Genomic DNA, 15732 nt, shown 5'->3' with positions numbered 1-15732 from the left:
CTCTGCATCTGATACATATAGCCTCTTTGTCAATCTTTCCTCACTCATTCTCTCCATGTGACCAAACCATTTCAAAACACCATCTTCTGCTCTCTCAACCACACTTTTTACCATCACACGTCACTCTTACCCTTTCATTACTTACTCGATCAAACCACCTCACACCACATATTGTCCTCATACATCTCATTTCCAGCACAGCCACCCTACTCCGCAAAACTCTATATATAGCCCACCCCTCGCAACCATATAAAAATACCCATTTTTGCTTTCCGAGATAACGTTCTCGACTTCCACACATTTTTCAACGCTCCCAGAACTTTCGCTCCCTCCCCCACCCTATGATTCACTTCTGCGTCCATGCTTCCATCCGCTGCCAAATCCACTCCCGGATATCTTAAACACTTCACTTCCTCCAGTTTTTCTCCATTCAAAATTACCTCCCACTTGACTTGTCCCTCAACCCTACTGTACCTAATAACCTTGCTCTTATTCACATTTATGCTCAGCTTTCTTCTTTCACACACTTTACCAAACTCAGTCACCAGGTTTTGCAGTTTCTCACCCGAATCAGCCACCAGCGCTGTATCATCAGCGAACAACAACTGACTCACTTCCCAAGCTCTCTCATCCACAACAGACTGCATACTTGCCCTTCTTTCCAAAACTCTTGCATTCACCTTCCTAACAACCCCATCCATAAACAAATTAAACAACCATGGAGACATCACGCACCCCTGCTGCAAACCAACTTTCACTGAGAACCAATCACTTTCCTCTCTTCCTACACCTACATATGCCTTACATCCTTGATAAAAACTTTTCACTGCTTCTAACAACTTGCCTCCCACACCACGTATTCTTAATACCCTCCACAGAGCATCTCTATCAAATCTATCACGTGCCTTCTCCAGATCCATAAATGCTACATGCAAATCCATTTGCTTTTCAAAGTATTTCTCACATACATTCTTCAAAGCAAACACCTGATCCACACATCCTATACCACTTTTGAAACCACACTGCTCTTCCCCAATCTGATGCTCTGTACATGCCTTCACCCTCTCAATCAATACCCTCCCATATAATTTCCCAGAAATACTCAACAAACTTTTTTCTTTGTAATTTGATCACTCACTTTTATCCCCTTTGCCTTTGTACAATGGAACTATGGAAGGATTCCGCCAATCCTCAGGCACCTCACCATGAGTCATACATACATTAAATAACCTTACTAACCAGTCAACAACACAGTCACCCCCCTTTTTTGCTAAATTCCACTGCAATATCATCCAAACCCGCTGCCTTTCAGGCTTTCATCTTCCGCAAAGCGTTTACAACCTCTTCTCTGTTTACCTAATCATTCTCCCTAACCCTCTCACTTTGCCCACCACCTCGACCAAAACATTCAACAAACCTTCCAAATACTCACTCCATCTCCTTCTCACATCACCACTACTTTTTATCACCTCCCCATTAGCCCCCTTCACTGATGTTCCCATTTGTTCCTTGTCTTACGCACTTTATTTACCTCTTTCCAAAACATCTTTTTATTCTCTCTAAAATCTAATGATACTCTCTCACCCCAACTCTCATTTGCCCTCTTTTTCACCTCTTGCACCTTTCTCTTGACCTCCTGCCTCTTTCTTTTATACATCTCCCACTCATTTGCATTATTTCCCTGCAAAAATCATCCAAATGCCTCTCTCTGCTCTTTCATGAATAATCTTACTTCTTCATCCCACCACTCACTACCCTTTCTAATCTGCCCACACTTCTCATGCCACAAGCAGCTTTTGCACAACCCATCACTGCTTTCCTAAATACATCCCATTCCTCCCCCACTCCCCTTACGTCCTTTGTTCTCACCTTTTTCCATTCTGTTCTCAGTGTCTGCTGGTACTTCCTCACACAATTCTCTTTACCAAGCTCACATACTTTCACTACTCTCTTCATCCCAATATTCTCTCTTCTTTTCTGAAAACCTCTACAAATCTTCACCTTCGCCTCTACAATATAATGATCAGACATCCCTCCAGTTGCACCTCTCAGCATGGTAAGATCCAAAAGTCTCTCTTTTGCGTGCCCATCTATTAACACGTAATCCAATAACGCTCTCTGGCCATCTCTCCTACTTACATCCGTATACTTATGTATATCTCTCTTTACAAACCAGGTATTCCCAATCACCAGTCCTTTTTCAGCACATAAATCTACAAGCTCTTCACCATTTCCATTTACAATGCTGAACACCCCACGTACACCAATTATTCCCTGAACTGCCACGTTACTCAAATCACCCATCACTATAACCCGGTCTCGTGCATCAAAACTACTAACACACTCACTCAGCTGCTCCCAAAACCCTTGCCTCTCATGATCTTTCTTCTAGATTTCTAAAAGAGGGAACAGAAGAGGGGGTCATGCGGGGAGTGCTCATCCTTCTCGAAGGCTCAGACTGGGCTGTCTGAATGTGTATAGATGTAACCAAGATCGAGAAAAGAGGAGAGATAATCAGTATGTTTTAGGAAACAAACTTGGATATTCTGGCTCTGAGTGAAACAAAGCTCAAGGGTAAAGGGGAAGTTTGCTTTGGAAATGTCTTGGGAGTAAAGTTAGGGGTTGGTGAAAGGACAAGAGCTAAGGAAGGAATAGCACCACTCCTGAAGCAGGATTTGTGGGTAAGTATTTTGGGAGCAGCTGAGTGTGTCAAGAGTTCTGGTGCACAAGACCGGGTATTGTGATGGATGATTTAAATATGAAGGTAAGAAATGTGGCAGTTGAGGGTATAAATGGTGTGCATTGGTATTCAGTGTTATGAATGAAAATGGTGAAGAGCTTGTGGATTTGTGTGCTGAAAAAGACTGGTGATTGGGAATACCTGGTTTAAAAAGAGAGATATACACAAGTATACATACATGAGTAGGAGGGATGGTCAATGGGCATTATTAGATTACGTATAAATTGATAGGCATGTATAAGAGACTTCTGGATGTAAATGTGCTGAGAGGGGTAGCTGATGGGATGTCTGATAACCATCTTCTGGAGGTAAGCATGAAAATTTGTAAAGGTTTTCAAAAAAGAGGAGACAGTGTTAAAAAAAAGAGTGATGAGAGTAAGTGAGCTTGGAAAGGAGACGTGTGAAAATACCAGGAAAAATTGAGTGTATAATGGCAAAAGGTGAGAGCAAATGAAGTGACAAGAGTGGGTGAGGAAGTGTAGGTATATAGGGAAGCAGAGATGGCATGTGGCATGCGAAAGGTCGGGGGTGGGGCATATTGAAAAAGGGTAGTGAGTGGTGGGCGAAGAAGTAAATTTGTTAGTGAAAGAGAAAAGAGAGGCGTTTGGGCATTACTTACATAGAAAGAGTGCAAATGACTGGCAGATGAGCAATAGAAAGAGGCAAGATGTTGAGAGAACAAATGAAAGTTGGGGTGAGGGAGTATCATTAAAAGAATAAAATGATGTTTTGGAAGGAGGTGAATAATGTGCAAACACAAAAGAATGAATGGGGACATCAGTGAAGGGAGCGAAAGGGAAAGTGATAAAATGCAGTGATGAAGTGAGGAGATGGAGTGAGTAATTTGAAGGATTGTTAAATGTGTTTGATGATAGAGTGGCAGATGTAGGGTGTTTGGGTCAGGGTGGTATGTAGAGGGAGAGGGTAAGGGAGAGTAGTTTGGTGAAAAGAGAAGAGTTGTTGAAAGCCCTGCCGAAGATGAAGTGTGGCAAGGTGGCAGGAGTGGATGGCATTGCGGTTGAATTTATTAAGAAAGGGGCTGACTGTGTTGTTGATTGGTTGGTAAGGATATTCACTGTTTGTATGGATCATGGTGAAGTGTCTGAGGATTGGAGGAATAACTGTATAGTGCTATTATGGAAAAGCAAACAGGATAAATGTGAATGATCAAACTACAGAGGCATGTGTTTGTTGAGTAAATGTGGCAAATCATTATGGGACAGTATTGATTGAGAGGGTGAAGGCATGTACAGAGCATTAGATTGGGGCAGAACAGTGGGGTTTCAGAAGTGGTAGAGGATGTGTGGATCAGGTGTTTGCTTTGAAGAATTTTTTTTTTTTTTTTTCATACTATTCGCCATTTCCCGCGTTTGCGAGGTAGCGTTAAGAACAGAGGACTGGGCCTTAGAGGGAAAATCCTCACCTGGCCCCCTTCTCTGTTCCTTCTTTGGAAAAAAAAAAAAAAACGAGAGGGGAGGATTTCCAGCCACCCGCTCCCTCCCCTTTTAGTCGCCTTCTACGACACGCAGGGAATACGTGGGAAGTATTCTTTCTCCCCTATCCCCAGGGATAGCTTTGAAGAATGTGTGTGAGAAATACTTAGAAAAACAGATGGATTTGTATGTGGTATTTATAGATCTGGAGAAGGCATATGACAGGGTTGATAGAGATGCTGTGTGGATGGTCTTAAGAATATATAGTGTGGGAGGTAAGCTGCTGGAAGCAGTGAGAAGTTTTTATTGAGGGTGTAAGGCATATGTACAAGTAGGAAAAGAGAAAGGTCTGTCTGCAGAAGTGGTGTGTGATGTCACCATGGTTGTTTAATTTGTTAATGGATGGTGTATTGAGGGAGGTAAATGCAATAGTTTTGGAGATGGGTGAGTAAGCATTCTGTTGGGGATGAGAGGGAAGTGCTGGTCACATCAGGCAGCAGAGATCACTGTGAATGAGTGGAAGCAGCAGGATGAGCGATCCAATCAGAGAGCGACACGCCAAGGTATCCGACTGGGTGACCATCACTTGCTGGGGAACACAATCCCGCGGAATGCTGGAATCAGTCACTCTGACAAAAGACCATTAAACAGTTGAAATATTGATGTATGTTCCATCTCCAACCTGTTTGTTTCCATACCATCCTGTTTTTCAAAACTCATTATGTATATGCAAATGTTTCAAAATCCGAAAAAATCCAAAATCTAAAAGACTCTGGTCCCAGGCATTTCGGATAAGAGATACTCAACCTGTATCTAAAGGATTCTACTTCTTAAAATTCAGATGTACTGTGCTCTCAAACCTTCCTCTCTCATCTGCCCGCTGCACTTCATCACCTTACTTTTGCATACATTTTCTCTCAATATACTTTTTTCCTTTCACACATTTTCTAAACTCAAACTGTCACCAGCTTCTGGTGTTTCTTTCCTCACCTTAAGCATGCAAATGTTGAATAGCTTGCTGAATCAATTGACAACACTGTCACCCCTTTTGTTGAGAAATACTCCAGCAGCTTTGCCACACTTCTTCCTATGCAAGTTTTTCACTACTCCCTCTCTTTTTACCAACTTTTTTACCAACTTTTACTCCTGTGGATACCCTCTCCAAAATGTACCATGTCCACCACTCTGTTGTCTAACACATTAAAGAGTCTTTCAAAGTAAAGACTATCAACAATATATTAAGTTAATCTCTATTAATAGCTTGAATACAAAGAATTTGTCTCCAGTCACCTATAGTAAACCGAGTGTAGGATTTCTAACACCTTTGTTAGTTCCAATTAGGATAAAACCATAAGGTGATCTGCCTTTAAAGGCAACAGACCCCTTTTGACATAAATAGATTTAGTGTTTCTAGGAAAAGGTAAACTTGAAAAATAAAAAGATTAATGAATAAATACATATATTTATCTAATTGATGTGCCGTCAATGGAATGAACCAGGGCATGTGAAGCATCCGGGGTAAGCCATGGAAAGGTTTGTTGGGCTTGGTTGTGGATAGGGGGCCGTGGTTTTGGTGAAGTACACTTAACATGGGTGTGACTGGACTCGGTTTTTCTCTGTCTTTTCCTGGCGCTACCTTACTAATGCTGAAAATGGTGATCAGGTATGAACAAATTCTTGTTTGTGACATATTCGACCTTGGATTTAAGGATATTATTTTAAAACCACTTAGGTAAATTTGGCATTTTGGATTGTTTAAAAACCAATGCAGACAGTTTTAGGGAAAAGTTGCCATTCTGCTTTACTAATCAAATGATTATTGTATGCATAAAATTTTCATGCCCAAGTCCTTTTAAGACTAAAATCTACATTATACACCAGGAGGAGGTCAGATTCAAAACAATCATCCTTCTTATTTGTTATATATTTGAAGAATTACATCTTACACCTATCAAAAGGAGTAATTTTTGACAATTGACTCACCTAAACATTCTATTTACATGGCTGCTATAATGCCTCCTTCATCCCTTGCACATCTCAGCAATGGAATTCTCTTCCTTCTTTTGTCATTCCTTCTTTACATAGCCATTCTTCCCTTAAGTCAGGTCTACAAACACGTGCAGACCTCTGATTAATTTCTACATTCTTTCTACATAACATTTTTTTTCACCTGAGATGGCCTTCATTGGGCATGTTATAAACCTATGCCATGTTGGTCATTATACATATATATATATATTATATATATATATATATATATATATATATATATATATATATATATATATATATACATATATATATATATATAAAGTAATCCTAGGTGATGAAATGGCCTTAAAATGTATGTTCCTTCATTATAAGCCTGGATATTTTCCAGAATGCAAGATACAGATCAGTTTTGAGAATCAGTTGGCTACAAAACAATATTTTGTGCCACAAAAGATTAAACAGGATTATTAAAGAAATCCTTCAATCTTAAATAAGTCACTAAAAGATTCTTAAACCATTCTCTCTTCAAATTTCACATCATGAGCTAATGAAGATGACTTAACTATATCACTAGAAGAATCTTAAACATTTCTCTCTTCAAATTTCAAACCAGAAATGAATGCTGTTGGCTATTGAGTGTGCTTTTGCTTAGAAGTGTAGCACTGGGGTAAATGCTGTACGTCTAGGGGAAGTCATAGCTGGCTTTCCAGTAATATTCTTCACACGAGATGTAATGTCAAAATCTGGATTACTGTAAGACAAAAGAGAATTCACTTAAATTATAACATGGTAATGTATAAGAGAAGTTCCTAATTTGTAATTAATTGAAATAACTTTAATAGTTAATTCTACACCTTTTAAAAGACATATTTAGTCATAAATGTTGTACGATTCAAGTGAGTAAACCCCAGTATAATGGAATTTATGGGGAATTACTTTTTCTATGTGAAATGCCCTATTACAGGTTGAGCATCCCTAATCCGAAATGCTCCAAAATCCAAAACTAAGCAGTGACATGATGTTACTTGTGGAAAATTCCACATGATTTCACTTGCCCATGCTGAGCTCTGATGCTTTTTTGGCACCAGTTTGTTACAAACCATCATCACCGCCAGACCTACATGCATTACTCACTGCTTTTTTTTTTTTTTTTTTGCTTATTCTCTTCTGTGTGTGAATAAATGTAAAAAAAAAAAAGTGATTGTTTATCAATAGCATATAAATTCAGAGTCAGGAATGAAGGTGATGCCAAACAACCACAGATTGTCCACATGGGTGGCTGACGTTGTGACACCTGAGCTTTCTGATGGTATGTACAGTATTACACAAACTTTGTTTCGGGCACAAAATTATCAAAAATACTACCTTCAGGCTATTTGTATAAGTCGTATATGAAAAATAAATGGATTATCTATCATCCATCATGACAGATGTGAAAAAGAGGATGGTATGGAAACAAACAGGTTAGAGCTGAGACACATCTCAACGTTTTGACCATCCAACGGTCTTCCTCAGGTGATACTGATTCTAACATTCAGTGAGACCATATTCATCAGCAAGTGATGGTCACCCGGTAAGACGCCTTGGTGTGTTGCTCTCTGATTGGATCACTTGTATTGCCTTCACCCGTTCACAGCAATCTCCACTGCCTGGAGTGACCAGCAGATGAACCCAGACCTTAATTTAACGTTGTTCTTAATCCCTTCCTCTAGGTAAGTTTCTCACACCGTATCACTAAACAGTTGACGCCAAGGCAACTACAGGCAGGTGACAAATCATTTACTGATAGTGAGAGCTTACCTAAAGGAAGGGATTGAGAACAACATTAACACAAGATCTGTGTTCATCTGCTGGTCACATTAGACAGCAGAGATTGCTGTGAACAGGTGAAGGGAGTAAGACATGCGATCAAATCAGAGAGTGGCATGTCAAAGTGCCCGAATGGGTAACCATCACTTGCTGGGAACACAGTCCCACTGAATGCTAGAATCAGTATCTCTGGAAGAAGACCGTTGAATGGTCAAAACATTGAGGTATATCTCAGCTCTAATCCACTTGTTTCCATATCATCCACTTTTCTACATATCCCATTTTGTAGATGCAAAAAATCTAAAATCTGAAAAAATCCATAATCCGCAACACTCTTGTTCCAGCATTTCTGATAAGGGATACTCAACCTGTATTGGGTCGTATTTTTCCAGTATTCATTTTGTTAACATATCTATCCCTGGGGATAGGGGAGAAAGAATACTTCCCACACATTCCCCGCGTGTCGTAGAAGGCGACTAAAGGGGACGGGAACAGGGGGGGGCTTGAAACCCTCCCCTAGCTGTATTCTAACTTTCTAAAAGGGGAAACAGAAGAAGGAGTCATGTGGAGTGCCCATCCTCCTCAAAGGCTCAGATTGGGGTGTCTAAATGTGTGTGGATGTAACCAAGATGAGAAAAAAGAGATAGGTTTGAGGAAAGGAACCTGGATGTTTTGGCTCAGTGAAACGAAGCTCAAGGGTAAAGGGGAAGAGTGGTTTGGGAATGTCTTGGGAGTAAAGTCAGGGGTTGATGAGACGACAAGAGCAAAGGAAGGAGTAGCACTACTCAAGAAGCAGGAGTTGTGGGAGTATGTGATAGAGTGTAAGAAAGTAAACTCTAGATTGATATGGGTAAAACTGAAAGTGGATGGAGAGAGATGGTTGATAATTGGTGCCTATGCACCTGGTCATGAAAAGAAAGACCATGAGAGGCAAATGTTTTGGGAGCAGTTGAGTGAGAGTGTTGGCAGCTTTGATGCATGAGACTGGGTTATAGTGATGGGTGATTTCAATGAAAAGGTGAGTAATGTGGTAGTTGAGGGTATAATTGGTGTACATGGTGTGTTCAGTGTCGTAAACAGAAATGGTGAAGAGCTTGTAGCTTTGTGTGCTGAAAAAGGACTGGTGATTAGAAATACCTGAATTAAAAAGAGAAATATACATAAGTATACGTATGTAAGTAGGAGAGATGGCCAGAGAGAGTTATTGGATTACGTGTTAATAGACAGGCACTTGAAAGAGACTTTTGAATGTTAATGTGCTGAGAGGGGCAACTGGAGGGATGTTTGATCATTATCTTGTGGAGGCGAAAGTGAAGATATGTAGAGGTTTTCAGAAAAGAAGAGAGAATGTTGGGGTGAAGAGAGTGGTGAGAGTAAATGAGCTTGGAAAGGAGACTTGTGTGAGGAAGTACCAGGAAAGATTGAGTACAGAATGGAGAAGGGTGAGGGCAAATGACGTAAGGCGAGTGGGGGAGGAATGGGATGTATTTAGGGATGAAGTGATGGCTTGTGCAAAAGATACTTGTGGCATGAGAAAAGTGGGAGGTGGGTAGATTAAAAAGGGTAGTGAGTGGTGGGATGAAGAAGTGAGATTGTTAGTGAAAGAGAAGAGAGGCATTTTGGATGATTTTTGCTGGGAAATAGTGCAAATGACTGGGAGATGTATAAAAGAAAGAGGCAAGAGGTCAAGAGAAAGGTGCAAGGGGTGAAAAAGAGGGCAAATGAGAGTTGGGGTGAGAGAGTATCATTAAATTTTAGGGAGAATATAAAGATGTTTATATCCCTGGGGACAGGGGTGAAAGAATACTTCCCACGCATTCCTCATGCGTCGTAGAAGGCGACTAGAGGGGACGGGAGCGGGGGCCCAGAAATCCTCCCCTCCCTGTATTTTTAACTTTCTAAAAAATGGGAAACAGAAGGAGTCACGCGGGGAGTGCTCATCCTCCTCGTAGACTCAGAGTGGGGTGTCAAAATGTGTGTGGATGTAACCAAGATGTGAAAAAAGGAGAGATAGGTAGTATGTTTGAGGAAAGGAACCTGGATGTTTTGGCTCTGAGTGAAACGAAGCTCAAGGGTAAAGGGGAGGAGTGGTTTGGGAATGTCTTGGGAGTAAAGTCAGGGGTTAGTGAGAGGACAAGAGCAAGGGAAGGAGTAGCAGTACTCCTGAAACAGGAGTTGTGGGAGTATGTGATAGAATGTAAGAAAGTAAATTCTCGATTAATATGGGTAAAACTGAAAGTTGATGGAGAGAGATGGGTGATTATTGGTGCATATGCACCTGGGCATGAGAAGAAAGATCATGAGAGGCAAGTGTTTTGGGAGCAGCTGAATGAGTGTGTTAGTGGTTTTGATGCACGCGACCGGGTTATAGTGATGGGTGATTTGAATGCAAAGGTGAGTAATGTGGCAGTTGAGGGAATAATTGGTATACATGGGGTGTTCAGTGTTGTAAATGGAAATGGTGAAGAGCTTGTAGATTTATGTGCTGAAAAAGGACTGGTGATTGGGAATTTTTTTTTTTTTTTTTTTTTTATACTTTGTCGCTGTCTCCCGCGTTTGCGAGGAATACCTGATTGGGAATACCTGGTTTAAAAAACGAGATATACATAAGTATACGTATGTAAGTAGGAGAGATGGCCAGAGAGCGTTATTGGATTACATGTTAATTGACAGGCGTGCGAAAGAGAGACTTTTGAATGTAAATGTGCTGAGAGGTGCAACTGGAGGGATGTCTGATCATTATGTTGTGTAGGCTAAGGTGAAGATTTGTATGGGTTTTCAGAAAAGAAGAGTGAATTTTGGGGTGAAGAGGGTGGTGAGAGTAAGTGAGCGTGGGAAGGACACTTGTGTGAGGAAGTACCAGGAGAGACTGAGTACAGAATGGAAAAAGGTGAGAGCAATGGAAGTAAGGGGAGTGGGGGAGGAATGGGATGTATTTAGGGAATCAGTGATGGATTGCGCAAAAGATGCTTGTGGCATGAGAAGCGTGGGAGGTGGGTTGATTAGAAAGGGTAGTGAGTGGTGGGATGAAGAAGTAAGATTACTAGTGAAAGAGAAGAGAGAGTCATTTGGACGATTTTTGCAGGGAAAAAATGTAATTGAGTGGGAGATGTATAAAAGAAAGAGACAGGAGGTGAAGAGAAAGGTGCAAGAGGTGAAAAAGAGGGCAAATGAGAGTTGGGATGAGAGAGTATCATTAAATTTTAGGGAGAATAAAAAGATGTTCTGGAAGGAGGTAAATAAAGTGCGTAAGACAAGGGAGCAAATAGGAACTTCAGTGAAGGGCACAAATGGGGAGGTGATAACAAGTAGTGGTGATGTGAGAAGGAGATGGAGTGAGTATTTTGAAGGTTTGTTGAATGTGTTTGATGATAGAGTGGCAGATATAGGGTGTCTTGGTCGAGGTGGTGTGCAAAATGAGAGGGTTGGGGAAAATGATTTGGTAAACAGAGAAGAGGTAGTAAAAGCTTTGTGGAAGATGAAAGCCGGCAAGGCAGCTAGTTTGGATGGTACTGCAGTGGAATTTATTAAAAAAGGGGGTGACTGTATTGTTGAGTGGTTGGTAAGGTTATTTAATGTATGTATGACTCATGGTGAGGTGCCTGAGGATTGGCGGAATGCGTGCATAGTGCCATTGTACAAAGGCAAAGGGGATAAGAGTGAGTGCTCAAATTACAGAGGTATAAGTTTGTTGAGTATTCCTGGTAAATTATATGGGAGGGTGTTGATTGAGAGGGTGAAGGAATGTACAGAGCATCAGATTGGGGAAGAGCAGTGTGGTTTCAGAAGTGGTAAAGGATGTGTGGATCAGGTGTTTGCTTTGAAGAATGTATGTGAGAAATACTTAGAAAAGCAAATGGATTTGTATGTAGCATTCATGGATCTGGAGAAGGCATATGATAGAGTTGATAGAGATGCTCTGTGGAAGGTATTAAGAATATATGGTGTGGGTGGCAAGTTGTTAGAAGCAGTGAAAAGTTTTTATTGAGGATGTAAGGCATGTGTACGTGTAGGAAGAGAGGAAAGTGATTGGTTCTCAGTGAATGTAGGTTAGCGGCAGGGGTGTGTGATGTCTCCATGGTTGTTTAATTTGTTTATGGATGGGGTTGTTAGGGAGGTGAATGCAAGAATTTTGGAAAGAGGGGCAAGAATGAAGTCTGTTGTGGATGAGAGAGCTTGGGAAATGAGTCAGTTGTTGTTCACTGATGATAAAGCGCTGGTGGCTGATTCATGTGAGAAACTGCAGAAGCTGGTGACTGAATTTGGTTAAGTGCGTGAAAGAAGGAAATTAAGAGTAAATGTGAATAAGAGCAAGGTTATGAGGATCAGTAGGGTTGAGGGTCAAGTTAATTGGGAGGTAAGTTTGAATGGAGAAAAACTGGAGGAAGTAAAGTGTTTTAGATATCTGGGAGGGGATCTGGCAGTGGATGGAACCATGGAAGCGGAAGTGAATCATAGGGTGGGGGAGGGGGCAAAAATCCTGGGAGCCTTGAAGAATGTGTGGAAGTCGAGAACATTATCTCAGAAAGCAAAAATGGGTATGTTTGAAGGAATAGTGGTTCCAACAATGTTGTATGGTTGCGAGGCGTGGGCTATGGATAGAGTTGTGCACAGGACGGTGGATGTGCTGGAAATGAGATGTTTGAGGACAATGTGTGGTGTGAGGTGATTTGATCGAGTAAGTAATGTATGGGTAAGAGAGATATGTGGAAATAAAAAGAGCGTGGTTGAGAGAGCAGAAGAGGGTGTTTTGAAATGCTTTGGGCACATGGAGAGAATGAGTGAGGAAAGATTGACCAAGAGATATATGTGTCGGAGGTGGAGGGAACGAGGAGAAGTGGGAGACCAAATTGGAGGTGGAAAGATGGAGTGAAAAAGATTTTGAGTGATCGGGGCCTGAACATGCAGGAGGGTGAAAGGCGGGCAATGAATAGAGTGAACTGGATCGATGTGGTATACCGGGGTTGATGTGCTGTCAGTGGATTGAATCAGGGCATGTGAAGCGTCTGGGTTAAACCATGGAAAGCTGTGTGGGGCCTGGATGTGGAAAGGGAGCTGTGGTTTCGAGCATTATTGCATGACCGCTAGAGACTAAGTGTGAATGAATGAGGCCTTTGTTGTCTTTTCCTAGCGCTACCCCGCACACATGAGGGCGGAGGGGGATGGTATTCCATGTGTGGCGAGGTGGCGATGGGAATGAATAAAGGCAGACAGTGTGAATTGTGTGCATGGGTATATATGTATGTGTCTGTGTGTGTATATATATGTGTACATTGAGATGTATAGGTATGTATATTTGCGTGTCTGGACGTGTATGTATATACATGTGTATGGGGGTGGGTTGGGCCATTTCTTTCATCTGTTTCCTTGCGCTACCTCGCAAACGCGGGAGACAGCGACAAAGCAAAATAATAAAAAAAAAAAACAAAGATGTTTTGGAAGGAGGTAAATAAAGTGCATAAGATATATACATACAAGAACAAATGGGGACATCGGTGAAGGGGGCAAATGGGGAGGTAATATCAAGTAGTGGTAAAGTGAGAGAGGGATGGAGTGAGGATTTTGAAGGCTTGTTGAATGTGTTAGATGATAGAGTGGCAGATATAGGGTGTTTTGGTCGAAGTGGTGTGCGAAGTGAGAGGGTCAGGGAGAAAGAATTGGTAAACAGAGAAGAGGTTCTGAAAGCTTTGCGGAAGATGAAAGCCAGCAAGGCGGTGGATTTGGATGGTATTGCTGTGGAATTTATTAAAAAGGGGGGTGACTGTGTTGCTGACTGGTTGGTAAGGATATTCAATGTATGTATGGTTCATGATGAAGTGCCTGAGGATTGGCAGAATGCTTGCATAGTGCCACTGTACAAAGGCAAAGGGGATAAAGGTGAGTGTTCAAATTACAGAGGTATACGTTTGTTGAGTATTCCTGGTAAATTATATGGGATGATATTGATTGAAAGGGTGAAGGCATGTACAGAGCATCAGACTGGGGAAGAGCAGTGTAGTTTCAGAAGTGGTAGAGGATGTGTGGATCAGGTGTTTTCTTTGAAGAATGTGAGAGAAATACTTAGAAAAACAGGTGGATTTGTATGTAGCATTTATGGATCTGGAGAAGGCATATGACAGAGTTGATAGAGATGCTCTGTGGAAGGTATTAAGAGTATATGGTGTGGGAGGTAAGTTGCTAGAAGCAAAGTTTTTATTGACGATGTAAGGCATGTGTACGAGTAGGAAGAGAGGAAAGTGATTGGTTCCCAGTGAATGTTGGTTTGTGGCAGGGGTGCGTGATGTCTCCATGGTCGTTTAATTTGTTTATGGATGGGGTTGCTAGAGAGGTGAATGCATGAGTTTTGGAGAGAGGGGCAAGTATGCAGTCTGTCGTGGATGAGAGGGCTTAGGAAGTGAGTCAGTTGTTGTTCGCTGTGGTACAATGCTGGTGGCTGATTCAGCTGCGAAACTGCAGAACTTGGAGACTGAATTTGGTAAAGTGTGTGAAAAGAAGAAAGCTGAGAGTGAATAGAGGAAGGTTATTAGGTTCAGTAGGGTTCAGAGACAAGTAAATTGGGAGGTGTTTGAATGAAGAATACTGGAAGAAGTGAAGTGTTTTAGATATCTGGGAGTGGATTTGGCAGTGAATGGAACCATGGAAGCGGGAGTGAGTCAAGGGCGGGGGAGGGGGCAAAGGTTCTGGGAGTGTTGAAGAATGTGTGGAAGGCGAGGACGTTATCTCAGAGAGAAAAAATGGATATGTTTGAAGGATAGTGGTTCCAACAATGTTATATGGTTGTAAGGCATGGTCTATAGTTAGGATTGTGCAGAGGAGGGTGGATGTGTTGGAAATGAGATGTTTGAGGACAATATGTGTTGTGAGGTGGTTTGGTCAAGTAAGTAATGAAAGGGGTAAGAGAGAGGTGTGGTAATAAAAAGAGTATGGTTAAAGAGAGCAGAAGAGGGTGTATTGAAATGTTTTGGTAACATGGAGAGAATGAGTGAGGAAAGATTGGCAAAGAGGATATATGTGTCAGAGGTGGAGGGAATTGAGGAGAAGTGGAAGACCAAACTGGAGGTGGAAGGATGAAGTGAAAAAGATTTTGAGTTATTAGGTCCTGAACATGCAAGAGGGTGAAAGGTGTGCAAGGAATAGAGTGAATTGGAACAATGTGGTATACCAGGGTCGATGTGCTGTCAATGGATTGAACCAGGGCATGTGAAGCATCTGGAGTAAACCATGGAAAGTTTTGTGGGGCCTGGATGTGGAAAGGGAGCTGTGGTTTCGGTACATTACACATGACAGCTAGAGACTGAGCATGAATGAATGTAGCCTTTGTTGTCTTTTCCTAGCGGTAACTCATGCATACGCGGGGGGAGGGGGTGCCATTTCATGTGTGGCGGGGTGGCGGTGGGAATGGATGAAGGCAGCATGTATAAATATGTACATGTGTATACATGTATATGTCTGTGTATGTACATATATGTGTATGTATGTATATGTGAGTGTGTGGGTGTTTTTGTTTATGCATGTGTATATGGGTGGGTTGGGCCATTATTTCGTCTGTTTCATTGCACCACCTCGCTAACGCGGGAGACAGTAACAAAGTATAATAAAAATAAAAAAAATATATATTGGTACCAGTGGGTCAAACTGTATTATGCCAACTTAGTTTAGTTTCATTTATTTCCTCACGTGTCGTAGAAGGCGACTAAAGGGGACGGGAACGGGGGCTAGAAACCTTCCCCTCCTTGTATTCTAACTTTCTAAATGGGG

The 15732-nt window shown here is 41.6% G+C and overlaps 1 protein-coding gene across 1 annotated transcript in view; it reads right to left on the bottom strand.

The window, feature by feature from the left end:
* Positions 1-6081: 6081 nt before the first annotated feature.
* The window catches only part of LOC139764687 (uncharacterized), a 113600-nt gene continuing 103949 nt past the window's right edge, over positions 6082-15732 (bottom strand). Inside the window, exon 7 of the mRNA XM_071691571.1 lies at positions 6082-6916. Within this exon, the coding sequence (XP_071547672.1) occupies positions 6814-6916 (103 nt within the window). The 3' untranslated portion in view covers positions 6082-6813. The remainder of the gene's footprint in view (positions 6917-15732) is intronic.

This window comes from Panulirus ornatus, chromosome 50, assembly GCF_036320965.1.
Source record: "Panulirus ornatus isolate Po-2019 chromosome 50, ASM3632096v1, whole genome shotgun sequence".
Lineage (NCBI taxonomy): Eukaryota > Metazoa > Arthropoda > Malacostraca > Decapoda > Palinuridae > Panulirus > Panulirus ornatus.
The sequence above is the reverse complement of the archived record's forward strand: the minus strand, read 5'-3'. Positions and strand labels throughout refer to the sequence as shown.